General features: G+C 60.1%; 2 protein-coding genes across 4 annotated transcripts; both read right to left on the bottom strand.

Moving 5' to 3' along the window:
* Positions 1-290: 290 nt before the first annotated feature.
* Positions 291-10,470, bottom strand: RHOC (ras homolog family member C). Of its 3 annotated transcripts, none has more exons than XM_050911208.1 (5): positions 10,412-10,470; positions 2,181-2,338; positions 1,779-1,899; positions 1,328-1,458; positions 291-1,141 (listed from the first exon to the last, which is right to left on the bottom strand). In XM_050911208.1, the coding sequence occupies exons 2-5, from the start codon at positions 2,334-2,336 to the stop codon at positions 968-970; spliced, it is 582 nt and encodes a 193-aa protein (XP_050767165.1). In that variant the 5' UTR covers positions 2,337-2,338; positions 10,412-10,470; the 3' UTR covers positions 291-967. The 3 variants fall into 3 exon arrangements, with proteins under 3 accessions (XP_050767165.1, XP_050767163.1, XP_050767166.1); XM_050911206.1 differs by lacking the exon at positions 10,412-10,470 and adding an exon at positions 8,998-9,064; XM_050911209.1 differs by lacking the exon at positions 10,412-10,470 and adding an exon at positions 8,798-8,813.
* Positions 10,471-12,378: 1,908 nt separating this feature from the next.
* PPM1J (protein phosphatase, Mg2+/Mn2+ dependent 1J) lies at positions 12,379-21,444 on the bottom strand. The gene is given in 11 exon segments (XM_050911204.1): positions 12,379-13,644; positions 13,951-14,102; positions 14,245-14,352; positions 14,531-14,594; positions 14,819-14,937; positions 16,502-16,586; positions 18,117-18,229; positions 18,790-19,113; positions 19,645-19,771; positions 21,190-21,377; positions 21,379-21,444. Coding segments are annotated over 11 exon segments (1,494 nt in total). The 3' UTR covers positions 12,379-13,496.
* Between the last annotated feature and the right edge of the window lie 4,824 nt (positions 21,445-26,268).

Raw genomic sequence — 26,268 nt, 5'->3', positions numbered from 1 at the left:
CAGGATGGTTACAGAGGAGGGATGGCTCCAGCAGTGACCGCAGCACCCATCACACCAGGGACTGGGTACAGCTGGGGAACTCCGGCCCAGCCCTTCCCACATACACTGCTGCCTGGGTCTTACCCAAGCGTGTGGTGACGAGCCCTGATCCTGCACCCGCGGCTGAAGCAAGAGGGGCTGGGGGCCGAGCAAGCCCCCCACCCTGCAGCGCATGGACCCGGCCCCCAGGCAGCAGCCCAGACCAGCGCAGAGGCACAAAGGACAGCCAGAAGGATGCCACGCAAGCAGAGTTACAATTACTAAAATACCAGTTTGCATTTATTCTCCCAATTACGCAGTTCAGTTTACTGGTGCTAGGTCTGTGACCAATGCAGACTCGAAGAAGGCATTACGGGCAGAGCTGGGCAGAGGCGCTGCCCCAGCGCCGGTCCCAGGAGCAGAGCGCTTCTGGCAGCGGCTGAGCCCGGCTCTGCACACAGACGGGGCTGAAAGCTGCCCTGGGCAAGTCTGTGTAAAACGCTGGTGTGTGCTGCCCGCACGGCCGAGGGGAGTGGGCAGAGTGCCCCGAGGGCCCAGCAGACCCCACACGCGAGCTGCGGGCAGCAGCCAGCCGCACCTCCCGCTTCTGCGGCACCTGCCCGGAGCTGGGGAGGGAGAGGGAACACCACGGCAATCCCCAGGGGAGAGGTGAAACCGGGGAGATTGGTACAAAACGGGGCGACATGGGGAGCTACGCAAATGCCCGGCCCATAGAGAGCAGCGGGTACTGAAGGCACTGGCCCCTCATGGCCCCGGCGTCTCGCAGGGACACACCGCGGGCTTGGGTGGCAGCTCTCGTGCAGAGGGTTCGGGACAGGTACTGGCACCACGAGGTCCTGCTTCGGCCGTCTGCCAGCGCTCCCTCCCCACGCGGCGCAGGGCAGCCGGGTGCCGGTGCAGGCAGCTGCCTCCTGGCCCGCCGGGCTGCTCACAGCAGCGGGCAGCCTCGGCGCTTCTTGTTCTTCCGGACCTGCAGGCCTGCGCGGGTGGCCATCTCAAAGACCTCCCGCACGCCCTCCTTTGTCTTGGCCGAGCACTCGAGGTAGCCGAAGGCACTGATCCTGTTGGCCATGTCCCTCCCCTCCTCTGGCTTCACCGGCTCCTAGAAAGCATTAAAAAGAGGGTTCGGAAACATCGCCAGAAAACAGCAGCAAAAGCACGGTGACTGCCCTTGGGGCAGCCAGCCCTTAGCGCCAGGATCTGGCACAGCGAAGGGAAGCCCCAGCGAGGCGGCACGGGGAGAGGAGGGTTCGCCGGCCGAGGCAGCGGGACCCAGGGCTGCCCCCACCTGCTTCATCTTCGCCAGCTCCCGCCGCGTGTGCTCGTCGTTCCGCAGGTCCTTCTTGTTCCCCACCAGGATGATGGGCACGTTGGGGCAGAAGTGCTTCACCTCTGGCGTCCACTTCTCAGGGATGTTCTCTGCAACGAGCACACGTGGACCCCCCTGAGCCAAGGGGCTGCTCCCCCCCCCGGCCTCCTCACAGCCGCGGGAACCAGCGCCGGGCTTTTCCCGTAGGAAGAGGGGAGAGCTTGCCCCGCAGCATCCTCCTCTCCCACCACCTCCACCAAGCCAGCAAGTTCCCAGCATTTTCCTGGAGCGCACGCAAAGCCAGGAGATGGAGGGGAGGGACTGGCATCCCCCAGAGGGGCACCACGGGGGCTTCCCGGACCCCAGGGGGTTTAGCAGCAGCACCCAGTCCTGTGGGAGCCCCAGGTCCCCCTCGCTCCCTGGTCCCTACCGAGGCTATCCGGGCTGTCAATAGAAAAGCACATGAGGATAACGTCTGTGTCCGGGTACGAGAGGGGCCGCAGCCTGTCGTAGTCCTCCTGTCCCGCCGTGTCCCACAGGGCCAGCTCCACCTGGGAGGGGAGAGGGACGTGGCTCAGCAGCTTGCAGGCGGCTCGGCAGGCCAGGAGCGAGCACGTTTATCTTCCTCAGTTATAGCTACAGTCTTCCTCAAACTGGGGCAGGTTCAGGGTGACCCAGAAACGCGGGAGCCGTGGGGGTCCCCCGAGTACTGCGGGTGCATCCCAGCCGCGCAGACCAACCCACGCGGCAGTGCTGGGCGGTGGCACTGCCAGTGTGGGACTGCGGGAGCGAGGGGACGGGAACAGCTCCGGCACCCCGCAACGGCCCTTACCTGCTTCCCGTCTACCTCTATGTCGGCAATGTAGTTCTCGAACACGGTGGGCACGTAGACCTCGGGGAACTGGTCCTTGCTGAACACAATCAGCAGACACGTCTTTCCGCAGGCACCATCTCCCACGATCACCAGCTTCTTCCTGATGGCCGCCATCGCTGTGGGGACAAGAGCGGGTGAGCGGGACAGAGCAGCCACGCGCAGTCCACGCTCCCAGCCCCTCCTGGCTCCCTATGTCCCAAAGTCTCTCGCACGACTGCCCGGGAGGGTACCAGACACGGGCACCCGGGCACACCCCAGTGTGAGCAGCCAGTGACTTCCAGGACAGAGGCTCTCCCGGACCCCCGCCGGGCACACCTTCAGCTCCTGCACACACCAGCTCACAGGCACTGCAAGAACCAGCCTGACTGGAACCATTACATCCATCACTGCAGCCACAGCCAGGAGAACTGTCACACCGATGCCCCAGCCACGGTGAGTGCCGGTGGCTGCATGAAGGCATCTCGTCCAAGATGATGAACCGCTCTGCCTTCCCCACCCCGCCGGGCAGCAAGGCTCCTGCCCCGGCCATCCAACCCCTCCCGTGCTGGGCTTTCGCGCTGTGCCACCATCCCAGGCAAATGGGATTTTTGAAGACCTCGGAGTCACACACACACGCACGCTGCTTTTATTTTAGATTATAAATTCTTCAGGGCAGAAACTGTACTCCGGGTGTCACCCAGGCACGCTCACCGGCTCCCAAATAATCCGATCAGCAGCTGAAACAAGCCAAGCTGAGCTCTTGGAGGTCCGGGCAAGCACGACCTGCGCACCTGGCACCCAGCTGGCCCCGTCCCAGCCCGTTTGACAAAGGAGCCTTTGCCACATAACCGCCGAGAGCTGACGCTGGCACCGGCGGCGGGAGAAGCTGCCAGCCATCACTCAGCAAACAGAGCCAAAACCCCATGGTAAAGCAGGCTGCTTTCTGCCCCAAGTAAAAAGGATGCAGTCCTGCACATAAAACTGTGCCTTTGCATCCTTGAGTTTCAAAAGGAGATTAGAGCTGAGCCTGGGAATCGCCCAGGACGATGCCACAAAATGCCTGCTGTGGCGTCTGAATGAGGCACGAGAAAATCAGCCGTGGTGGGATCACATCCCTCCCTGACCTCGGGCCCAAAATCTCTTTCCCATCCCCAGCTTCTCAGATGCTTCAGTCCAAAGAGCCCGACCCACTCCTTATGCACCTTCAGCACATCACCAGCTCTCTGTCCCTGCAGAAATCCTGGGCAAGACGCGCACCGACAGCTCAGGGTTTAATCCCTGGAAAGGCGCACGCTGCTCTGTGGGCTGGGGGAAATTATAGACAACCAGAAAGCTACCCACGAAGGCAGGGATGCTCCATGTCCTCCAGGCAGCCCTGCCCCTCTCCAAACCCCCTCTGTCCGGGGCGGCAGGACTGGAAGGGGCAGTTTGGGCTTGGAGCCTCGCGGAGGTTCAGGGGAAATAACCGTGCGGGAAGGACGCACACGTCTCTGCTAATGCACCGAGCTGCAAGCACTGGGAGCGGATCACACTGGGAAGGCCCGGCCATCGCAAGCTTGGCGTTTAACCAGCACACTGACACCGAGCCTTAACGAAGGCCTGGCGCCTGTCCTCTCCCGGGGCGATCGCACCCACACCCTGCGCCAACAGAAAAGGGAGGAAAACAGAAAAACCCGAGTAAGGCTGCATCATCATTAGCTGCAAGTAAAGGATTAAGAAATTAGATTCAGCGGCTGGCTTGCGTTTCAAAAGCAGGCTGAAGAGAGCTCCTCTCATCTGCATACTTAGCAGGTCACCGCTAAGCTCCTGCCTGGAGGAAACCTCCCCAGCACTGTCCCCAGGGCTGCCACACAAACCCCTGGGGAAGTCTCGGGGACCACCCTAGCTCTCACAAATCAAACTGCCCAGCCTCACGGTTGGGGCAGAAGAGAGAAAGGTTTCACCCAAATCCAGGCCAGACCCTGCCATAGCCCCAGATCTTTGCAGGTTACAAGCACTTTGGCTCACAAGCCGAAGCAGGAATGGTTCGTGGCTGCTGAGTGCCGTGGAGCCATTAATAAAAATAGTAAGCCGGCACTTGTAAGGTGAAAAGAGCGAGGACGAAGGGCCGCGTCCGGCAGGATCTGGCACTCTTCAACCAGGAGCCTCGGCGTTAAGCACACATCCCAACGGAGCAGCATGTCTATAGAGAGGGCGAGCACATTTGTGCAACACTAAAGTTGAACAAAAAACTTAAAAGTGCCCAAAGAGTCCCACTGCCGGGGGCTGAGCGCGGAGGGGAAACCCCCCAGCACGGCTCCCGACCCCTTTCCTTGTGCCCTCCGGCTCCCACCTGTCCCAGCTGGGCCAGGGACGCCCACGGCCCCTCGCACGGGCAGCTGGCCAGGAGCTCATCCCGAGAAGACACGACGTTTGTGTAATGGAGGCAGATAAAAGGGCTGGAGGAGTCTGCTGTCTCCTGCCCACTTGAGGAGGGAAAGCTCTCGAGGACAGCGTATCCCGGGGGACACAAGAAACGCATCACCCCTGCTGCAAACCATCCTTCTCGTCCGACCAAAGGCTCGTCCTCTCTCCAGCCATCATCTCCACAGCACGGAAAAAGGAGAGCTCATGGGCAAAAAAGTCTATTTACTTAGACAGAAAGCTCCTTTGCCCACAGCAAAATGTGATTTGCTGCTTTGCGACTCAATATCTCAAAGACAAACGGAGGAAGAAAGGTGATGTGGGACGTGCCGTTATCTAATCCACACAACGCAGAAGGCCACATCTGCAGCACGAGGAACAGCGGATGCTCGGGGAGACAAACACCCGCTCCCAGACAGACATCGAGATCTGCCCGTGCTCAGTCTGCCGGACGTTGGACCTAAATCAAAAACAACCGGAGTGGCACAGCGCGGTGCGGCAGCCAGCCCCGCACAGCTGCCAGCTCCCCTCCGCCGCTCCCCTGCCTGCACGCCGTCCCGGCGAGGGGAACGGCAGATGCTCCAAACTGAGCAGAGTCACCGCAGCCAGAGCTCCTTCCCACGGCCTCTGTTGTCCACCCTGACCTGGGACAGCTCCGGGCCCCAGCAGCTCCCGAGCCTGGCGTGACACCGGGTGGTGACTCAGCGGGCAGAGCCACTGTCCCCACCCAAAATCTCAGCACAGTTCATTCCATTACTCACGAGAGCGATCCAGAAATAGCCCATTACTAATCCAGAGCTGGCGTGCAAAGGCGAGGGGGGCAAGGAGGCTGTGAGCACTGTGTGCCTCGGTGGCCGGCTGGGCTGCCCCCATCCGTGCCCTCGCCCCGCGAGCCAGCCGGCACGGCACCAACACCAGATGCCGGTGGCACTCTGCTCGGGGAGAGATTAGCTCCTCTGCCAGGGGATGCCCTGTCCTGCAGCAGGACGAGGCCAGTCCCCGGGACAGGGGAGCCCGATGCAAAGGGCTTTGCACTGTTCCCAGATCGCGAGCAGATAAAAGAGAGTGAAAAACGTGAAGATAATTTGAGGAGGATAGCTTTACTACAACTGCCGGCAGGCCAAACGATTAAAAGGACACAGTCACCCACATCAGACATGGAAATTCAGATTTTAAACTCTGCCAAGTGTTAACCACCCCAAAGCACAGCTGGATTGCCCAGCCATGTTGGCAATCCAACCCAGCCTGTACAGCAACCACGGTTTTCGAGCATGAGCAGCACTTGAGGTGCCTCACTGGAGATGCCTCCTGCTCATTCACAGAGATAATGAAAGGGAGCAGCAACTTTGTTCCGGCACCTCCCGCAGAGCGGCACTGCCAAACCCCGCAGGGCTCCCACACCCGGCCCTGCGCCCGCTGCTGTGGGCAGGCTGGGGCCACACTGGGACAGCCGCGGGTTTAGTCTGCACCACTGCTGCCGCGCTGATAGCACCAGCCTGATCCTGAGCAGGCAGCTCCTTCAGCACGCCAAGAAATTGCAAAATGAAACCAAATTGCTCTGCTCTGCTTTCCAAGCAGCTATTCTAAAGTCATCACCATAAAACCAGCCGGGGCTCCAGGACAGCCCTTGCGTTATTGGCCTCTCCCAGCTTCGTGCCTCAAAATGTGAAGTTCCTGCTGAGCAGGAAAAGGGGAATTCCTCTGGCAGCAGGATGCATCCCTCATCCAGTGTCTGCTACGGGATCTCAGGAAATGGCAGAGAAAGACGTTAACGGTTTGAAGGAGGGCTCAAACTAGGGACAGAAATCTTTCAGCGAACCTCCCTGGCGAGGCTCGAGCTCCCCAAGCCAACAGAGGGGTTTTGTTCTAAAGCAGAAATTCCCAAGCGCTGCTGCTGACGTCCCCACGCCGGCCGGACCTGTCACACCACCCATCAGCAAAACCAGCTGAATTTCTGTTCTGCCCACAGCCCTGGCCCGAGGCACAACCCCGAAGCTCGGGCAGGGCAGGGCTGGGCTGGCAGGGATGGAGCCGTGCTGGGAGCAGCCCTTTTGCAGGGACACCCCCTTCGCAGGGACACCCCCAGTGCTGCCTGTGTGGCAGGGCCAGCTCCCCACAGCCCCTGCGCCTGGCAGACATCCCACTCCGAACAAAACCTCCTCGTCCTGAACGAGCAGAGGAGAGCGGGGTGAGGAGGAGGGTCAAGCCTCCAGGCATTGCTCGTGCAGCCGCTGGCATTGCCCCGGTGATCTTCCTGGCCACAGATCAGACCTGGGGCTCACGTTCCTGCCTTGCAGAGCTGCCACCAAGCATCTCCTTACAGGCTGCCCGTCGGATGATTAGAAAATACTCCTCTGCCCCAGCAGCCCTCTGGTCGTTCCCCTCGGACTGAAGGCTCAGGGAACAGCCAGCCTGCTGAGCGCCATCACCCCAAAGCCCACGCACCCGCCTGGACCCCCCAGCACCCTGACACAACCACAGAAGGAAAACCACCCCTTTGAACAGACCAGGATCTTCCTGGGATCTTCCTGGCATTGCCGTGTTTTCAGCTCTGCTAAACTTTTCAATGATTTAACAAAGAAAAGCATCCAGAGTGCTCGGTTGGGCTGTTTTGATTTAACTCCTGCTTGGGAAGGAGCTGGGCTAAGGCAGCACAGACCGGGCTCAAGGCTAGAACTGCCACGAGGCATTTAACTGGATTTCAGAAACCCCAAAACACACACCTTCAGCTCAGGCTGTGCAACCTGTAATACAGACAAGACCTAAGGGAGCTCGCAGCATCCAGAGAGCACAAAACACTAGCAGGGAACAGAGAAAATGTTTTCGAACCAGCACAGCCAAGCACAAGCTGTCTCCACTTCTAAACATGGCCGTGTGTGTGCATGGGGCTGCTGCCACCGCCCGAGCACGCCAGGCAAGGGCACCTCGGGACAGGGCCCCGGAGAGGCACCACTGGGCAAACAGGAGCCATTTCGGATGGCCACAGGCCACCACGGGTGCTGTCAGAGCCCCAGGGGCTGGGGGCATGGGGGGTGCCTCCCTCCAGGACCCCCCGGGAGCAGCTCTCTCCCGCCCCACCACCGGGTCATGGCTCCGATCAGCACAAGCAGGGAGTCCCACCGAAGCATGTGCCAAGGCCACAGCTGTCCCCACGTGAAATCGGGACTGAAGGTGTTTGGGGACAGAATGACAGAGGTACACGGGTCACTTGCGTGCATTACCAGCAGAAAGCCCCGCAGCACTGTTACACAACAGAAACGGTTTTAGCTGTTGCAATGAAAAAGAAAGTAAACTTCCAAATTAAAATCTGACAGGTATGCCCATCGAGGGGAATTTAATTTGCTGAGACATCTAAACCACAGCCAAGGTAGCACAGGACAAGTGTCCTGGCAAGTGTCTTGGGTATCAGAGGGACTTTTATACAGAAGCAGGAAAAAAGTTCCAAAAAGGGCTTGAAGCAAAGAGCAATGCCAAAGGGAAATGCAACGGCCAGGGCAGAACTCGGGCTCCGAGCTCCCGGGCGGATCGCAGCTTCGAGACGACCAAAGTGGCACTGGTTACTGGTTTTGGCACAGCAGCATCTGCAATTTCACGCTCACACAGCCCCCGGGGCAGGCCAAGCTGTGCATTTCTGTGTAGCACAGAGGAGATCAGCCTCCAGCCCTCGCTCATGCCAACAACGATCGCTGACACCCAGAGCACCACCCACACCCACTGGCAACGCCGGCTCCCGCTGCTCGGAGCCTCCCCGTCCCGCCTGCCACTGCTGCCAGAACTAGCCGGCACCAAGCACTGAGGAAAGGGTCTGTATTTACCCCCGGGAAGGCTGCCTGAAACTTTCTTAAGGCCTAGACCTGCCATACCCAAATGATGAGCGATCATCAAAAAAGGAGCTCGAACTCAGTGCTTAAGTTTTAGATCTTACCAATTTTTTTCTAAAACTGTGAGCTATTCTTTGGGCGTGATCAGACAGCCCGGGCTTACAGCACGCTCCAGCGCAGCAGCAAAGGGCAACTGCCCAGACCCAGACCCGGAGCAGAGCAGCCAGGCTGGCTTGTTTTCATTACTAAATCCCACAAAAACATCCACAAGCAAAACAGAGAAAGGGACTTGGAACAGAAGAATTTTAAAGCCTAAACAAAGCTTGAACCGCAAGTGCTTGAGCTTTGTGGGAAAACGCTGCCTGCCCTTACCTCCTTTTCCAAAGGACATGATGCTATGTTCTTATTTTACCTCCCACGGAAGTGACAGCCTTCCTAGACTCACGGCAGTACAAGGGTCTTGCTGACAGTTTCAGATAACATGCCACAACCTCAGCAGATTGCCTGTACTTGTGCAATGCCTGACTGTCGCTGCCCCAGGGCCAATCAATATTTGCTAATACATTCCTTACTTTTCATGTCAATACGCCTCTCCAGTGTAAACAGCAAGTTAGGAGGTGAGCCTGGTTAAACGCTCCCGATAACCTGTTGGAAGACAGTGACTTGGCTTATTTTCCACTTAAAAAACCATTTCCCTGGAGAAGCTGTAGCTGTCAGGAACACGGATTCAATTTAAAGTCCGTAAAATCTCACACAGTCTCTACCTATACCACTTGTAGCTGAGGAGGAGGAACTGAACATGAATTGAAACTGTTTGGACACCAGAAGGCACTTGGCAAACTGAAAATAAAACGCAACTGCTCTCAGTGAAATACAGACAGCCAAAGTCCACTGCCTCCCTGTCTCCGGTTTCACAACCTGAATACTTTGCTGGGGAGGTGGCAGTGCTGCTGCCCGGCCCGGGCAGCTCAGCCGGGTCCCCGCTCCCTGCCCACCCTCCGTGCAGATGCGCCCTGCGAAGCAACCCGGGGATCGCGCTGCCGCTTGCATGGGGGTGTCGAGAGGCTGAGGCTGGATTTAGGGGGTTTGGCGGCTGCCGGGAAGACTTGGCTGCCAGCTTGTTAGTGCTGGAAAGGGCCGTGCAGTCATGCTTTTGGAATGCTCCCTTGCTCCTAAGACATTACACAATTATTTCTCCTCCCCGCAAGCCCCCCTAATATAAATGTTTAAAAATGAGCTCAGCAGTAAGCAAAGCGGACTTTTTTCCTTTTTCTGAAGAAAACACAGAGCGGCTGCTCCACGAGCAAGGCCGCACATGGGGACGCTGCTGGAGCGGGGGCTGTGGGGAGGGATGGTGGGATGCTGCAGCAGCCCCTGGGCTCTCACCCCAGCCTGGCCCGGGTCAGTCACCGGCTGGGAGGCAGCGGGGAGCCCTGTCCGGAAGGCACCCGCAAGTCAGGACCCGCAGCCCAAGGCCACCCTTGAGGGATGACCCACGGTGGCCGAACTGCCGCTGACCCATCCCTGCCCCATGCTCAGGGACCCCCACCCCATCCCAGGCACACCCATCCCATCCTGTCCCGCTGCACCCCACCCACCCTGGCTGGGGCATCCACCCGCCATGCCCTACGCCCCCAGCAGTGCCCCGGACCCCACCCCAGCACTGACCCCAGCACTGACCCCAGACCCCACCAGTAACCCCACAGCCCAGCTCTGACCCCACACCCCACCAGTAACCCCACACCCCAGTTCCCCCAGACCCCACCAGTAACCCCACACCCCAGCTCTGACCCCACACCCCACCAGTAACCCCACACCCCAGTTGCCCAGACCCCAGCACTGACCCCAGCCCCCGCTCCCCCCCCACCCCAGCACTGACCCCACGACCCCCAGTCCCCCACACCCCCGGCAGTGCCCCCCGCCGCTCAGCTCCCCCAGGCCCCCGCACCCCGAGCGCTGCCCTGCCCAGCCCAGCCCAGCCCGCACCTCTCTCCGCCGCTGCCGCTGTCCCGGTCCCGGTCCCAGCTCCGGCCCCGGCTCCGCAGCGCGGCTCGGGCGGCACCGCCCCGTCCGGGGGCCGCCCGCGGAGGGCGGGGCGGGAGCGCTCCGAGCCGAGCCCAGCTGAGCCGAGCCCAGCTGAGCCGAGCCGAGCCGAAGGGCGGTGCCGGGGCCGTGCCCCTTCCCTGCGCTGCCCCCGCCCGCAGCCCCCATCCCGGCTCCGGGGACACCCAGGACCTGCCGCTGTGTCCCCGCGGGCGCCATCCCCGGGTTGTTCCCAGGCCGCCGGCCACGGAGGTGCCTCCAGCCTCAGCCAGCCTGGGCTCCCCGAAGGGTTTTTCCTGGTTTAGGTTACCGGCGCCAGGCAGGGAGAAGAGGGGCGATCCCGGCGCTCGGCTCCCAGAGCACCCGGCGCTGCCGGGAAGGGCCGGGCTGCTGCTCCCAGACCGCCCTTCCAGGCAGGACCAATAGCAAAGACCACCCCGGGCTTTGCCCCCTAACCGGGAATCCCCCACCATCGGAGCACCTCTCGAGGAGACGCCTTTCCCCCCATGAGCGTTATCTGTAGCAGCAGCGCTAGCGAGAGGCGAGCTCTGCCCGGGAAGGCAGATCCCAGCGGAGGCAGCGGGGGCCAGCAGCCGAACCCCATCGCACCCCTCCTGCATCCCCCATGTCCTGCCCACTCGGCTGCTCGCTCCTTGAGGAAGGCCCCATTTCCCACCCTAACAGGCACAGCGGGGGTGTGAGGGACATGCCCCATCCCCAGCATCTCGAGTCCCCTCTGCAGGGGCACTGGCAGAGGGGGGCTGTGACCCGTCGGGCCCTGCACCGAGATGACCCCGGTGCCGCAGGCCGGGGCTTCGGCTCTCCTTGCCCACCACGGGCAAGGGAGGACGGGGTGGCTGCTCCTCCCTGAGACGCCCCAGCTGCAGGGCTGAGTCCCTGTCACTCAGCCAGGGAAAGGCAGCCCCAGGGTCCTGGCCCAGACCCAGGCTCATAAACTGCTGCTATTTTAAGGGCTTGGAGACAATTTTTCTTAATTTATCAAGCCCCAGGCCAGGAGCTGGTTCCAAAGGAAATGTTTCCTTAGTAAAAAAGGGGACCACAGAGGAAGCTTTAAATGCAGCCTCTGCCTCCTTGCCTTATGCAGCAGCTCCCAGGCAGTGACCTGGAAAAGCAGAGCCAGTTCTCAGCCACCAGCACGAAGAGCACCGTGCCAGGGGAACAGGGCTGTGCAAACAAGCGTCAGGGGAGCTGGGCATGTGGGGAAAACGTGTGTGAGCATCAGGAGCACCAGGGGTACCAGGTGACAGTCAGGGGCACGTGGGACAGCCCGGATGCTTCCAGCAGGCAGCCCACCCTAGAGGCAGGGGGTAGCTGCTGCTGGGATGCCTGAACTCCCAGAGAGCGGTCCTGCCTCTCCGGCACAGCCATGTCCCTGGGAGCTCCCCCAGGAGCCACAACCTGCAGAGCTATGCCTCCATCCACAGCCCACCCCGCTCCCTGAAGGAGGGATCCCACGGGCAAGAAAACCATCAGCCTTTCCTCCCCTCCCCGTCTGTGTCCGGGTGCTGCCTGCAGCAGGGAGCAGCCAGGGGGGCCCAGGCTGGTGCCTGCTGGTTTTCAATCCTCATCCAAGCCCAATGCAGCGCTTGCCAGCCAGGTCCCATTTTGGATTACTGACCCACCCTGCAACCCTTCCCCACCAGGCTGGCCATTGCTGCTGACCCCAGCCAGCAGCCCCCCGGCAGCACGGCGGTGGTTCCCACTCCCTGGGGGCAAGGGAGGGATGCTCCATGGGGTCTGGCCAGCGCCAAGGGCAGAGGGGCTCTGCCTGGGCCTATTTGCTACCAAGCCTGCCTACATAAATTAATCAGAGCTAATTGGCTTTTAGGTAAGTCTTCTTTGCAGGAGCTCTGCAAGAAAGACTTTGAAGTGGGATTGCGAATGGCAAAACGTTTATTTAAACACAGTGCTATGCAAGAACAGGTTCCCGGCCCCGGTACCACTCCCTGCTCCCTTCAGCACAGAAGATGTCAATAGGTTAAAATCTCGCTGGATAACTTTCACTTCCCATTAAGTGCACCCAGTTTATTTACATCTCACTGATTACAAGAGACAAACAACATTCACCAGAGGTGACACTTGACAAGAGCTGGCTGCACCCAGCGACAGCAGGACACAAACTGCTGGTGCCACAGAGCCTTTCCAAAACAAGGGACCATGGCCCAGCTCTCCCCATCACTGCACTGCCAGGACGGGACCATCCCTCCTGTTTTGGGAGGATGCAACGCTCTGCAGAGGTCCAGGAAATGCATCCTCCAGATCAGAGGTATGTGTGACGCAAAATAACATCCTGCGCAGAGATCGACTGCTGCTACAGCTCTGCTCAGCACCAGCTTCGAGATTATTAAGAAAAAGGAGGGAGTTGTCTTTCCCCGCCCCAGTCACAACCAAGCTGCTTTTATTGTGGGTTTCCAGCCCTCAGCTAAGCAGATCCATGCAGCACATTTAAGCTGTTAAGCTTGGCTGAATAGGGCTGCTCTGTGTGCAACTGCTGCTCAGCAGTGGCCAACTTCGAACCGCTCAAAAATATAGACATATATTCATACAGACTCCCCACACCAAGAAAGGATTTAGACATTTTCCAGCTCAGCTCTCCAGTTAGCAATAAATAATTGGCTCCAGAGTGCCCCACCAGCCCGATGGCCGTCGCACACTGCTGGAACCAGCACACCCAGCCCCAGGGCGAGGTGCAAAGGATGCCCCGAGAAGCCAGGGAGCCTTTAGGCTTTTCACAGCAATCAAGAAAGTGGCAGCACAAAAAACATCCCTTGACCCCAATCCCCGCTCTCTGTCCGAGGCCCTTCCATCGCCACCCGGGGCTGGGATGCAGCAGGAGGAAGGGGATGCTCTGGGCAGGGGCACAGACAGAGGCTCCAGGTTTCTTACTCTTCTTGCAGTCGGCTCAGAAAACAAGTGCTTGGGGGATAGGTGGCCCCGAGGCAGCGCCAGCACCCTGCTTCTCTTCATCCAGGCAAGGCAAGCCCTGCTGCCGCGGGGTCATCAGGCATCACGTGTAGTTGCCTGGGCCACCCAGAGGGATCACGAAGACAGAGATGTCGTCGCCGGAGCCCAGCTTGTCGTTGGCCAGCCGCCAGCCCCGCTCCTTCAGCACTCCCCTGGACCGCACCACCAGCTCCTGGGCCACCATGGTGTACCTGGGGGCACAGCACAGTGCGGCTCAGCAGCGACCCCAGACCCTGCAGACTCCCTGATGCAGCATCCTGCAGTCCTTGGCAAGAAGGAGAAAGCTGGAGGAGCTAGAGGTGCAGGAAAGGGTCCCTTGGAGAGGAGACATCTGAGCTCAGATATGCACACCCAGAGGAGCATTGCACGCTGCGGAGCAACAGCACTAGCCCCAAGGCCAGAGGGACGCACGGCCACGACACTGCTCCAAGGAGCAAGGCCAAGGGGAGGTGTTAGAGTGCAGGACACGCTCGTCCCCCTGCCCACTCACAGCTCACCTGCACGGGTCATTGGGCTCATAGCTCGTCAGCACCTCCATCACCACGCCAGCCACCTCCTTGTCGTTGGTGACATCCCAGAGCCCATCAGTGCCCAAGACCAGAACATCGTCAGGGCAGTGCTCGTACTGCGTGAGGTCATAAACCCTGACCTGGCAAGCAAGAGGGCAAGACACGAGGGTGAGGGGCAGAGAGGCAGAGGAGGCTCCCATTGCACCACGGATCTGGTCACCCCGACCGGCTCCGGCTGTTGCAGGAAGCCCTGGGCACGGAGCAGCCGGCAGCCAGGCTCACCTCCGGGAAGCAGGACAGGAAAGGCTTGATGTGGATGTTGGAGCTGAACACCTTGAGGTCGTGGTCTCCCAGGCCCCGTGTGACCCCAATTGTGGCCATCACCCGAGCCTGGAGAACGGTGAAATCAAAAGAAAACTTTCAGCTGCTTCATCTCCACCTCCATTCCCAGCCGAGAATCGGTGGCATTGGAGCAGCAACAGCACTAGCAAAAACGAGCTGGAAACCCCCGATTCAGCAAGGGCAGGCGGGAAGTGACCCCCACACAGCTTCTGCCACAGCACTTCACCTTTTTGCCTTCCCCGTAGATAAGTGGAAACTTCAGGTCATCCTCTTCTATCTTTTTGTAAGCCCTGGTTAAAATAAGCCAGAGATAACGTGTCAGCAGGTGAAGGCTTCCAGCACCTCCCCTGCCTGCTCGGGACACAGCATCCCCCGGGACAAGGCCCCTTCTCGACCCGGGTACCCAGTGTGCCACAGCCCCCTGCCCAGGGATGCTGGAGCCGGGCGGCCGCGCACAGCGGGACCCCAGTGCCGCCCCTCGGCACGGAGCCTGCCAGGCAGGTTGGGGGGTTACCAGCCGTTCATGCTTTGGTCTCTGTACAGCATCTTCCTCCCCAGCTCCTTGGGCTGGATCCTGCGGGGGAACTCGAGGTGGGTGAACTCCTTCCCCAGCAGCTCAGGCCTCAGGAACGCCTGCGGGACGAAGCGGTGGCTCAGCCGCAGGGCCGGGAGAGCGGGATCCGCGCAGCAGCACCTGCCCTGCCGCACGGCATCTCACCGGGCACCGCGGCACGGGACCCACCAGCCTGCCGGGACCTCGGCTACGGTAAAGCAGCTTCAAACCACCCGTCTGTGCTACACCCAGAGAGGAGACAAGAGCTGGGGACAGCCATGCCAACACCCAGCAAGAAGGTGAAGCTTTTGCATGGAGAGTTTTGGGAAATAAGGATCTCCAAAAGGGATCAAAACCCAGCAAATTCCAGGAGAAGCTGGAATTTGCCCAGGAGGAGTCAGAGCCGCAAACCTCCCGGGACCCCAGGCTCAGCAAAGGGCACGGCACTCGCCCGAGGAAAAGAGCCAATGGGTCTTTTCAGGAACTGTGTCCCCGCTGCAGCCGTGACAAGGGACGAGAAGCAGCACAGAGCCCCTTCACGGGGCAGCACCAGCAGCCCCAGGGCCTCCTGGAGCACAGCGTGCAGGGGACCGGGAACAGGGACAGCACTGGAAAATGCAGATGGAGGAAGAAAGAGCTGAAAGAAAGGAGGAGAGCCCTCGGGAACATGGGAGGGTTCAGTGCAGAGGCATGGAAAGCCCCGTCCCACTCCGGGGGGGCCCTGACCACGGCCTGGGCACCGTGCAGCAGAGCAAGCGTGCGCCTGGCCCCCTGCCTGCGCCCTGCCCATCGCAGCCGGCTGGAGAGGATCCCGCTCACAGCAGTTTCCTCCTCTCGGTCATTCAAAAATAGATTAAAGAAAAAATGCCTCAGTGTTTTTCCAAGTACATTGCAAGCCAGGAAATCTCATCCAGCAAGACCTCCTCCAACACAAACGCCGCTGCCTCCTCTGCGCTGCCGTCAGAGAGGTCTTTATAACCTTAAAAAGTCTCCCTGTGTGGCACAGGGGGGTTTGTCCAGGCCAGGCAGGAGAAGGCGCTTTCAGGAAAAAAAAGCTAGAAACCCGCTGGCACACGTCAGCTCCCTGCCTCCCCAGGGAGCAGCCGGGGAAGAAACTAGGACTCAGCGCGAGCGCTGCGGCTCCTTCAACCGTGCAAAGGAGCACGAGCGGTGGAGGGAGCCGAGCCGCGCTCCTCCCGGTCACTGCACAAGCCGGCCCTGTGCTCCCGCAGCAGCAGCAGGCGGGTACCCACCCCGGGCAGGCGATGCTCCCCATTCCCCGGGCAGGAGCAGGACAAGATGGACCGAACCGGCCCCATGCCGAGAGCCCAGGATCCCCAGATCCTGGCCAGGCCAGGCTCGCAGGCACAGCCCCTCACGCTGACCCCGCAGCAAACCAGGGCTCCACCAGCCATGAGATGCCCCCACGCCAGTGAGCCAGGGCAGCTCCCACGTCCCAGTGCCTCTCCCCAACCCAGCGAGCTGGCTGGGATGGACAAGTGCTGCCAGCAGGTCCCAGCTGTGGGGCTGCCCTCGGCCCCCGGGACCCCACCGAGGCGGCAGCCCGGCAGGCAGCGCGGGGGGCTGGGAAGGGGCCGGGAGGTGGTTCAGCATGAATGAGGTTAGAAGAAAGGTCTTTCTTACTAAAAACTGCAGCCTCTGCCTCTCTGTCTCTGGAGTAAACTCCCTGGACATTGGAATGATTTCCCCGTTACGGATGATAATGGCCCTGCAATGAAACATGGAAGGATGAGATTAGAGAGGAGGAGAGGAGATGTGGTGGGGGAGCTAAGCCCGGCTCTCCGGGGCTGATTCCCTGCACGGCTGCCCAGGCAGTGCAAACCCTTCCCCTCTGCTGCCTGCCCTCTTCCCAGCCCCGAGCTGGGGGGCTGCTGGCTGGCTCCAAGGCAGCTAACCCCTGCTAGCCCCACAGCCCCGGGCGGGCAGGGCATGCCTCCCTCCTGCGCAGCACAGGGGCAGGGAGGAAGAGAAAATGGAAGAGAAGCATGGGGCAGAGGGAATGAAGCAGAGCAAACCAAAGGACAGGATACAGTTAGAAAAGGAGCAGCACAGAGGCGGGGAACCCTCCTTCAGAGGGGAGCCACGCACAGGACAGGCAGGAATCGCCAGCAGTAGGACACGGGTGCAAGTGCCTGGCCCACACCAGCACTGCAGCTCGCGGCTGGGGCCGGTCTGATTGTTTGATGTGTTAAAAAAAAAAATAGAAGTCTGATTATGAGATGTTTCTGGATGTCATGGGGGGATTGAGGATTTCCAACACTGGTGGCCCAGCAGTCCCATCTGCTGTCCTGCCTAGGGCTGCGGGTCTCCTCCAGGGATGCAAGGTCTGGCTGAGCCCAGCTCTGGCAGCATCTAATGCCCGAGCAGGGAACACAGACGCTCACCCAAAGGCATGGTTACAACCTCGGGACCCCGTGCACGCTGCTGTCCCGCATGGCCGGCACCTGGCCGCTGTTGCGATGGAGGGGCCCCGCACCCAGAAGTGGAGGCACGAAGGATCTCCTCCTCTTCTGTCCCAGGGCTGGAAGCACGTCCTCCAGCCTCAGACAATTTACCAGAGCCTCTATTTGCTGGCCTGACACTGCTGAGGACAAGCTAACCCTGCAGTAAACACAGGGCAACTCAAACCAGCTTCACCCTCAGCATAAGGTGGGCTTGCCTTCCTGCCATTGCTTGGGGGTATGAACACACCCAGGCGCAATTACAGTAACGCTCCCAAGGAAATGCATGTATCAGTCAAAATCCTTGGGCTCCAAGCTCCCGCGGGACTTGTCCGCACATAGATTTTCAGGACCTTCTCCTGAAACAGTTCACTGGTATGAAGTGTGCCCTAAAATGACTTCTTGCACATTTTTGAAAGCTTTGCTGAGGGCAATTTTCACTCCCCAGCTCACAGCCCAGGCCAGTGCTGGCAGCAGGGGCTGGGGTGTGATCCAGAGCCATCTGGGAAGCGGATGGGACGCTGCCGGGAAGGGAGGGAGCAAGTCCCAGATTTTGGGAGGTGATTCTGCAGCCCTCTCTGTGCACTGGGCAAACGCAGAGGTTATGGCAGGGCACGATGTCCCCGAGGCGTGCAGGCAGGCAGGGGGGGCTCTGCCCAGTCCTGCTGCCTCTGCCCTCCCCAAGACAGCCCAGCTTCAGGGATGGAGCTGGGTGCTCCTCTCCAGCACCGCCCTGCTTTACCGGGGTGCTCCCCGATTACCGGGCAAAAGGCGGGGGCTGCCCTGCGGGGCCGTACCTGCTGTCGCCGGCGTTGGCCACGTAGAACTTGCCCATGAGGTAGACAGCAGCCAGGGCACAGCAGCCCCCAGACAGGCGCTGGGACACCCGCTCCCGCTCGATCTGGTCATCCTGGGGAGACAGAGAGCGGCTCCAAGCAGGGCGGGCGGGCGGCCCCGTGCCAGCAAGCAAAGCTGCAAGCAGCCCAAAATAGCGCCCGGCTGCTCCGGCAGCACCTCAGCTGCTGGCCGAGCCAAGAGCCTGCTCCAGGTGGGGAGCAGCGGCCGGCCGGGGCCTGGGCACCTTTCCCCACGCAGGCCAGGGGCGGCTGCAGGGCTCGGGGGAGCAGGGGTCCTGCGGGGCAGCTGGGGACACGGCTTCACCGGGGCAGCGGAGCGGGCAGGAAAGAGCAAGACAGGAGGGGAGCAGCTGGGACTGCTGGAACGAAGTGCCATGAAGCCCTCTGCACCCACACAGGCCTGGAGCCCAAAGCCTCTGCGTCCTGAACCCCCGAAATAGGAGAGAGCATCGCAGTGCCCTCTCTGAGACTGTCCTGCTAGGAGCCTTCACTGCAGCCCCCTCCTTGCTGCAGAGCTGCCTTTTGCGGAGCGGACAAGCCAACGCAGACACAAACAGCAAAGAGATACTCCCAGGGATGCCCTGGGCATCCCTGCAGGCAGGGGCTCGCTCACCATGTGCTTAAAGGCGTTCTCAATGGCGCCGATCACCAGGCTCTCATGGGAGACGGCTTTCTCCAGGTGAAACCGTGGCACAGCATCGTTGGTGACGTCCCCCTCATCCTCTGTGAGGGGCACCCGGCTCGGCTCCGTAGGGCCAGCCCTCGCATCATGTGGGAGGCAGATGGGAGGCGGAGAGGGGTCCTGCAGGATGTCCACGAGGTCCCGGAGCTGCTCACAGATGTGCAGATGGAGCCTCTTGGATGCCATGACAGCGGCACCGCTGCCCGCATGGCCATCAAACAAGGCCCAGTAGTGGAAATAAAAACCCTTCCTGCCCTGCAGGGAGAGAAAGGAAGGTCAAGTGAGCCCGAGAGGAAGCAGACGGGATGGAGAACTCAGAGCAGCTGGGGTCACCAGCTGAGGACAGCAACACAGGGCTTTGCCTCCAGCTCGCAGGTCCCAGCCCAGCACGGGCAGGAGCGATGTGGGCAGCTGATCAAGGGTGTCTGGACACGGCTGGTCCCTGGCTCAAGCCCAGCCCTGCGTCAGACACCTCGTGCTGCCAGCAGCGCGTCTCCGGCAGCCAGCTCCTCTGAAGGGGAGACACGGCAGGGCCAGCACAGCGGCCACCTCCGCAGCCCGCTGGGGCACACGGGCCAGCAGCCTCCCTGGGCCACCCAGCCCTGGTGTACTCCAGCGGGGATGATGGCAGGAGCTGGCAGGGAGCAGGGGCAGCCGGCCCGGGAACCGAGGGAATCCCTGGGGACGTGGCAGTGCGCACACATCGCCACGTGCCCCATCTCACGTCCTGCCGCTGGGCATCCTCCCTGCCTGGTCCCTGCCTGTGCGCGCTGCCCCGGCTCTCACCCCATCCAGCTCCCCGCTGCCTTCCCTGGACGGCAGCCGGCCCCTCAGGCTGGGCCTCCTCTCCACAAACACCACCTCGCAGCATGCCTGGTCCTCATTGTGCTGGCTCTTCCCCGCATTTATCACCCTGCCGGGAGGAAACAAGGTGTAAAGGCTCTTTCTTTCACAGCACGCTCCAGCAGAAGCCACCCTGCAGCACCTCATCCTCCCCCGACCCTGACTCGTGCCCCCACGTCCCTGGGGATGCTCTCCGCAGGTGCTCCTGTCCTGTCTGGGGCAGCAGCACCCAGGCGAGCAGACGTCCCAGACCAGTTACATGGGTTGCTGTGGAGCCAGCAGCAGCACTCGCTCCCACCAGCACAGCTGGGTCCAGGGGAGAGCGGCCGTCCAGGCACCCACCGAGGGAGCTGACCAGAAAAAGCTGGTTTTGCTGAAGTTCCCCACCACTGCCCCAAGCAGAGCGATTGCCCAAAAACCTGCACCAGCCTCATACACACACACCCCCAGCCAGGACCCACGGACAGGATTACAGCCTCATCCGTGTCCCATCACACCCAGCACCTCTCAGAGGGAGCAGGTGCCTCAGAGAAGGAGGGGAGAAGGTGATGCAGATGAAACCAGCAGAACTTTTGCAAAAAGATTCACATTAACTTTTCACAGCCTATGCTGGCACAGCAGATTTCAGGTCTAGATTGCAAAACCTGCTCACAGGAGGAAGCTGTAAACACGCACAACAGGATGAGCTCTTTGGGCACAGACTTTTCAAGTGGTTTGCAGAAAGAAGTCTCAGGAGACGGAAGAGAAGTCTTGCTGCTGAGCAGAGGGTGCTTTTTGCTCCGGGTGGTTTTTGCTCCAGGTACTCCTACCCCAGCACCTCCTGGCGCAAATTAAGAACTCAAAAAGCTCCCTAGGATATCAGGAAGATCAGCTTGAGCAAGGGATGCGGGAGTGGACTGACAGCACTGAGCAGCAAAGGTGGCCTTCAAAGCCTGACCTTCCCCACCGGCCTTAAGGGTGAAACTCGCAGCGAGTAAAAGGAGAAGAGAATCAGGCCCTTGGAGGGGAAGTCGAAATCAGGTCCCACTCCCAAGACAGCTTCAATTCCCTCCTCCCTGCGAGTCCTGCGAGAGCTGCAGCAGTTCCTTGACCCCTCGGTGTCAGTTCCCCATCAGTGACACCGGGTATTGCGCAGAAAACAGAAAAGACAGAAGAGCTTGAAAGCCGCGGGGATGGGCAAGAGCGTAAACCCAGGCCGATGGCTTTCCCGTCGGCAGGCATTTAAAGAGCAAGCTTCCTAGCCGCTACTCCTGAAGCAACAAACGCAGCTCACTGCCTGCGACCCAGTTTAGTTCTAAGGATCCCGCTCCGGTACCGAGGGCGGCCAGTCCCACCCTCCCGGGGCTGCAAAGCCCCCGGCCGCAGCCCGCCCAGCCCCGGTCCCGGGGGGGGGACACCCCCGCCACCGCCCCGGTCCCGAGGGGACCCCCGCCACCTCCCCGGCCCCAGTCCCGGGGGGACCCCCGCCACCTCCCCGGCCCCGCTCACTCGGCGTAGCCCGTGCTCCAGGGCAGGCGGCGGCGGCCGTCGCGGGGGCTCTGCACCGCCCGGCCCGCCCGGTCGTCGGCGCGGCGCAGCTCCTCGGGCGTCAGCTGGAGGAAGGCCGGCCGGCAGAAGGAGGCGCCGGCCGGTGGAGCCCCGTCCCCGTCCCCGCCGCCCCGGGCTCCGCGGGGGCTGCGCGCCCGCCCCCGCTCCCAGCCCCGCCACCAGCTGCGCCACGGCGGCGCGCACCCGCAGCAGCATGGCGGGCCGGGCCGAGCCGAGCTAAGCCGGGCCGAGCCAAGCCGAGCCCAGCCCGCCGCTCCGCCCCGCGGCCCGCCCCGGTGCGGCGGGGAAGGCGGGGGGGGGGGGGGGGCCGCCGGGGCGGCAGCTCAGCGCCGCAGCGCGTACGCGCATCGCCCCGCCGTTACTGCACCGCCGGGACGGCACCCAGCCCGCCGTGTCTCCCGGCACCCAGGCCGGGCGGAGGGAGAGCCCCTAGGCAGAGCCCCCCCCCCCCCGAAACGCAGCCGGCAGCTCCGGTGCCGCTGCCAGCCCCAGAGGGACGAGCCGGAGCCGCGCAGCACGGCGGCCCGCGAGAAGCAGCTCTGGGAAAGTCTTTTACCGGCTGCAGGAGGCAGAGGGGAGGTCTACCGGAGGGACAGGCTCCCCCTGCCCACGCGTGGCTGTTCCCCTTCCCGCGCTTTGCCGGCAGATGGGTTTCCTGGCTGGATCTTCCCAGGGCCCCAGCAGAGCCACCTACTCTGATAAAACATCCCCTCCCAGGGACAGGGGCTTTGTCGCTCTCCCTGCGCTCACCAGTAAAACCCAACCCACGCGCAGTCATGCCAGGCCATTAATAAATAGCCAGCCTGCGGAGGAGCAAGGAGTTAACATGAGAGGACTGAGAGGTCAATCTCTCCCTTCCACCCAGGCTGCTGTACTCCAGCACTGATCAGGAGGCAGATTTAGCTGACCCAGAACCGCACATTCCCACTGGCTGGGAGGGGAAGACCTGGCAGTTTAAACAGCATCACTCACACAGCCCAACCTCAGCACCTCCCTGCCTCTGGGTTCCTATGACAACAAAAAAACTGCTGAAAAAACATGGTATTTGCCTACTGTAAAGTAAAATTGAGGCTGTTTCCAACGACTTGTGTGCCCCAGTGCTCTCAGCTCTGCAGAGGAACCATTTATTCCTTTCCACGCAGGGCTTCTGCACTGCAAGGTCCAAGCAGAAGCAGGGCTCTCACTGCCAGCTCTGTAAAGCCCTCTATGCTTTAGCCACCTTCCTGAGGCAGAGCTCTTCTAACCATGCCAGGCTATTAAGATCACCCTATAGAAGTTATTCAGTACTCCCTATATTCCCATCTTCTAACCCCTAGCTTTAAGCCATCCAGCAGCCTGCCTTTTTTTAAGGTCCTCACACACCCAAGCTCACATCCCCTTTCCCTGTCTGCTGCCTGCTCACACACCCCTATTTGAAGCTGCTGCTTCATTTCCTGCCTTGCTTTGCACCCACTGCCCACCTGGGTGTCCCAGCTGTTCCTTGGCTCCAGTTAAAGTGTTCCCTGATAAATATGTCCCTGCTCCCCCATCATGGGTGCTACAAGACTGAGGGAGAGAGCTAGAAGTAGCTCTGACCTGTAGCTCTTTGAGTTGGAAGCATAGATATGGCACAGGCAGGTTTATCAGCAGAAATATGCACGCTTCTTTATTGTTTCTCACATTAGTGGGTCAGAGTATGCTATAGCTTCTTATCGTTAATTGTAGCGATCCCTGAACTCCTGCATAAGCTGCTCTGCTGCCAGCACCGAGCTGCCCAGGTAGGAACATCCCCTTGCTGATGGCTTTTGCCCTTCTGCCCCCTGGCACGCCCTGTGCCCCCTTCCCCAGCAGGAGCTGCCTGTGCTTGTGCCTCGGGGCGGGCTGCAGCCGCCCCCAGCCCCCTCTGCCAGCCCCTTGCTGCTCCTCCAGCACCCCTGGATCCCGGGGTCTGTCTGGGGGTGCGCGGCCCCGCTCCCCCCGCGGCGGGAGGGGGCCCGGGGGGAGGCGGCGGGGGAGCTGCAGGGAGCCGAGGAGGCGCTGGATGGCGACACAGGCTGCGCTACGGCCCCGGGGCGGCCGGCCCCGGCTGCCCGTCCCGCCGGCTGCCGCCGAGTCCCCCGGGGCCGCCCGGACCGCGCTGGGCAGGAGAAGCTGCTGGGGAGTGGGCTGCGATGGACTGCGGCGAAAGCACAGCCCGTCAGCCGTCCTCCTGGGAGGGGTGGCAAGGGTGGGAAGTGCGGCTGCCTCGTACAAACCATTTCAGAATTCCCTGGCTCTTTAGTGCGGCTCTCCGTGAGCTGCTCTGGGGTTTGTCACAGTCGGGGGGCCAGGGAGCCCCGTGGTTTGGCTGGGTTTGCAGCCCTGGCACATGCACAGGTTACACAGGTTCGTGTATTTCTGGCACTGGCTCCCCCATCTTTTTCCTCATGGCCCTCCGGTGCCTTCTGGCTGTGTGCGTGCTCTGGCAGCCGGGACCCCCGAGGGCCTGGGGCAGCTGGGAGCGCCCGGGGCTGCCCCAGCGCGACTGGGAGCAGGGGCTGACTGGGAGCAGCAGTGCCAGCCCGGAGGCCAGCACCCCTCCGGTCCCTCTCCAGCAGCCCCGGGGTCCCCTTTCTTTGCTCCAGATGCCTTCCCCCTTACAGCATCTCTGTCCTGCTGCTGGTGGTGCAGAGGGGTCTCAAATATTATGAGTGCAATATCCTTTGTGTTATTACTGTTGAAAATCACCGGGTTCTCTGGGGAATGGTTCTCTCCTCTGTAGGGCTGCCAATCTGCCCTGTACTGCTGAGTCACCAGGATGCTTCCTTGGAAAGAAGGAAATGGCAGTTTCCAAAATGACTTCTGTGTAGGGCTGTTTTGTATTTGTTGTTTCCCTTACGCTAAGCACTGCACAGAAAGAATGGTCTGACATAAAAAACATGCTGCAAGAATGCTCCCTGAAACAATGCAATGCTAATAACCGTTTTCCAAGAAAGAGGGCTACATTTCCTCCTATTCATCCTGCCTGCCAGTTCAATGTGAAGTTTCCTCCTCTCCTGCAAGGCTGGCGTTCCCCGTCACAAGGCTGCCGGGCACAAGACCTGTGCGTGTGCCTGGGGACGCACTCAGTTACCCACTGAGTCAGACTATGACCTTGGGGAGGCAAATGCCAGTAAATGGCCACTTCGGATGTCAGCGGCTCTGTCCTTTGCCCTTCCCACCCCTCAGGGGTTCCTGCCTGGGGTGCTCGTACTTTCCCTGCCTCCCCGCCTTACCCAAAGTGTCCCTCCCTGCCTGAGCACAGCGCCAGGCACTTGCCCTCCATGGGCATGGCTTCAGGTGAGCCTTCAATGCTTTATTCGGCAGACCTGCTGTCCTGTGCGATTCCTACCAAAGCCACCAGCTTTCTGCTTCCACACTCGGCTCTGGAGACGCTTCACTCCCAGGCTGCACTGAGCTATCTTCAGCAGCAATGCTCCTCAAGCGGGTGCAAAGCTCGGGAGACTTTCTCCTGCAGCCTCCAGTGCTGTTGGGACTGCTCAGGCTGATCTAAACCCACGGTTTCTGTGTAGCTCAGCATCGTTTGAGGGTTTCTGCTGGACCTGGACACTGGTGTTTCCTTCCCCTCTTCAGCTGGGTGCCCCCCTGCCCCACAGCTCCAGGGAGAGGATAAACTCCCGGGTCCTCCGCTCCCTCCTTAACTGCCAAGGGTTTGCCTATGGAGAATTGAGGAGATGTAAGGTTATGACATCATCTCTGTTCCTGGACAAAGCTATGTGAAAATGGTAACGAAAATTATTCCTTTTAATTTTGGTGGGGGGCTGGAGGAACAATTTTCCAAAGCCCACTTTAAATGAAAAGCTTTATTTCAAAGGAGTGGAGATTTTAATTCCTTTCAAAAAGCCATTTTTCTTTGAGAAGGCCTGCCCTTTTGCTGGTTCTACCTATCTCTGTGCAGGGCAAGAGGAGCCGAGCTCACCAGGGCAGCAGCCACATGTGCATGGGGAGCACTGGCACCGGGACCAATAATCACCTGCCAGTTGCCTGCCATGGCAAACACTGATTTAAAAACTAGTAACACAGGAATTAGGCTTAAATTATGCTATTTTGCTTAATTTCTTGTGCAACTGCTTAGCATTAAAAAAGCCTTTCTAAGTTTCATCATCCATCTATGTTGCTGAGCCCCAAAGGAGGTAGGATGAAGCCAGCGATGTTTCTTTGGAAAAGAATGACATGTTGGTGGCATTTAAGCCAGAACAGAAGTAAATTAAACATCTAGATCATAAAAGTACCAGAGGATGTTTTAAAATAGGCTCTTTGCAGCAGTGCATTAGTTGACTGCACAGCTTTACTGTGTAATGAGCAATATATTAATTTATAATTAGTGTAATACAGTGAAGCTCAGCAAATAGCTCTGTGCACTCTGGATAATTCATCAACAGAAGAAGCAGCTCTTAGTGGTTTCCAAGGTTTGCCTGTCCCCTGTAATTGGGAAGTTCAGAATTTATTGTTATTTCTTTTAAGGGATAATTTGATTGCAACCACCCATCTTTATTCCGTGTCTGTTCCTGCTCGAGTGCAGAAAAGCCTTTGGAGCGTTGCAGCTCAGGGCGTGTGTGTGACCTCTCTGCAGGTTGTTGCAGTCAGCGTTTTGCAGACCGGATGACGTGGCGTTGGGGCAGATTTCCCGCAGGATTTTGCCCTCACCTCTCCCTGCTGCAGAGGGGGAGGTCTGCGGGTTAACCTCCTTGGGTCACTCGGTTTTTCCCCCTCTGCTGCTACCAAAACTGCCTTACCCCTTTCGCATCGCCCGAGGGATCTTCATGCTAAGTTCTGCTCTCAAAGGCTTCATGGGTCTCCTGTTCTCATATAACATCACCTGACAGTAGAAATACAGAAGGACGGTAATAAATGTGTGATAATAAGGCTAATTGGAATTTATGGAGTCTTTGGGGATTTTATTTTTCAGTTTGGAAGCTCAGACCCACATCCCAGAGGATGCAGGGACCCTGGGCGGGACTCGTCCCCGCCTGCGCGGCGGGTGCCCAGGCCCCCCGGAGA

Source organism: Gymnogyps californianus, chromosome 27 (genome assembly GCF_018139145.2).
Source record: "Gymnogyps californianus isolate 813 chromosome 27, ASM1813914v2, whole genome shotgun sequence".
NCBI lineage: Eukaryota > Metazoa > Chordata > Aves > Accipitriformes > Cathartidae > Gymnogyps > Gymnogyps californianus.
This window is presented reverse-complemented; position numbering and strand designations above follow the sequence as displayed.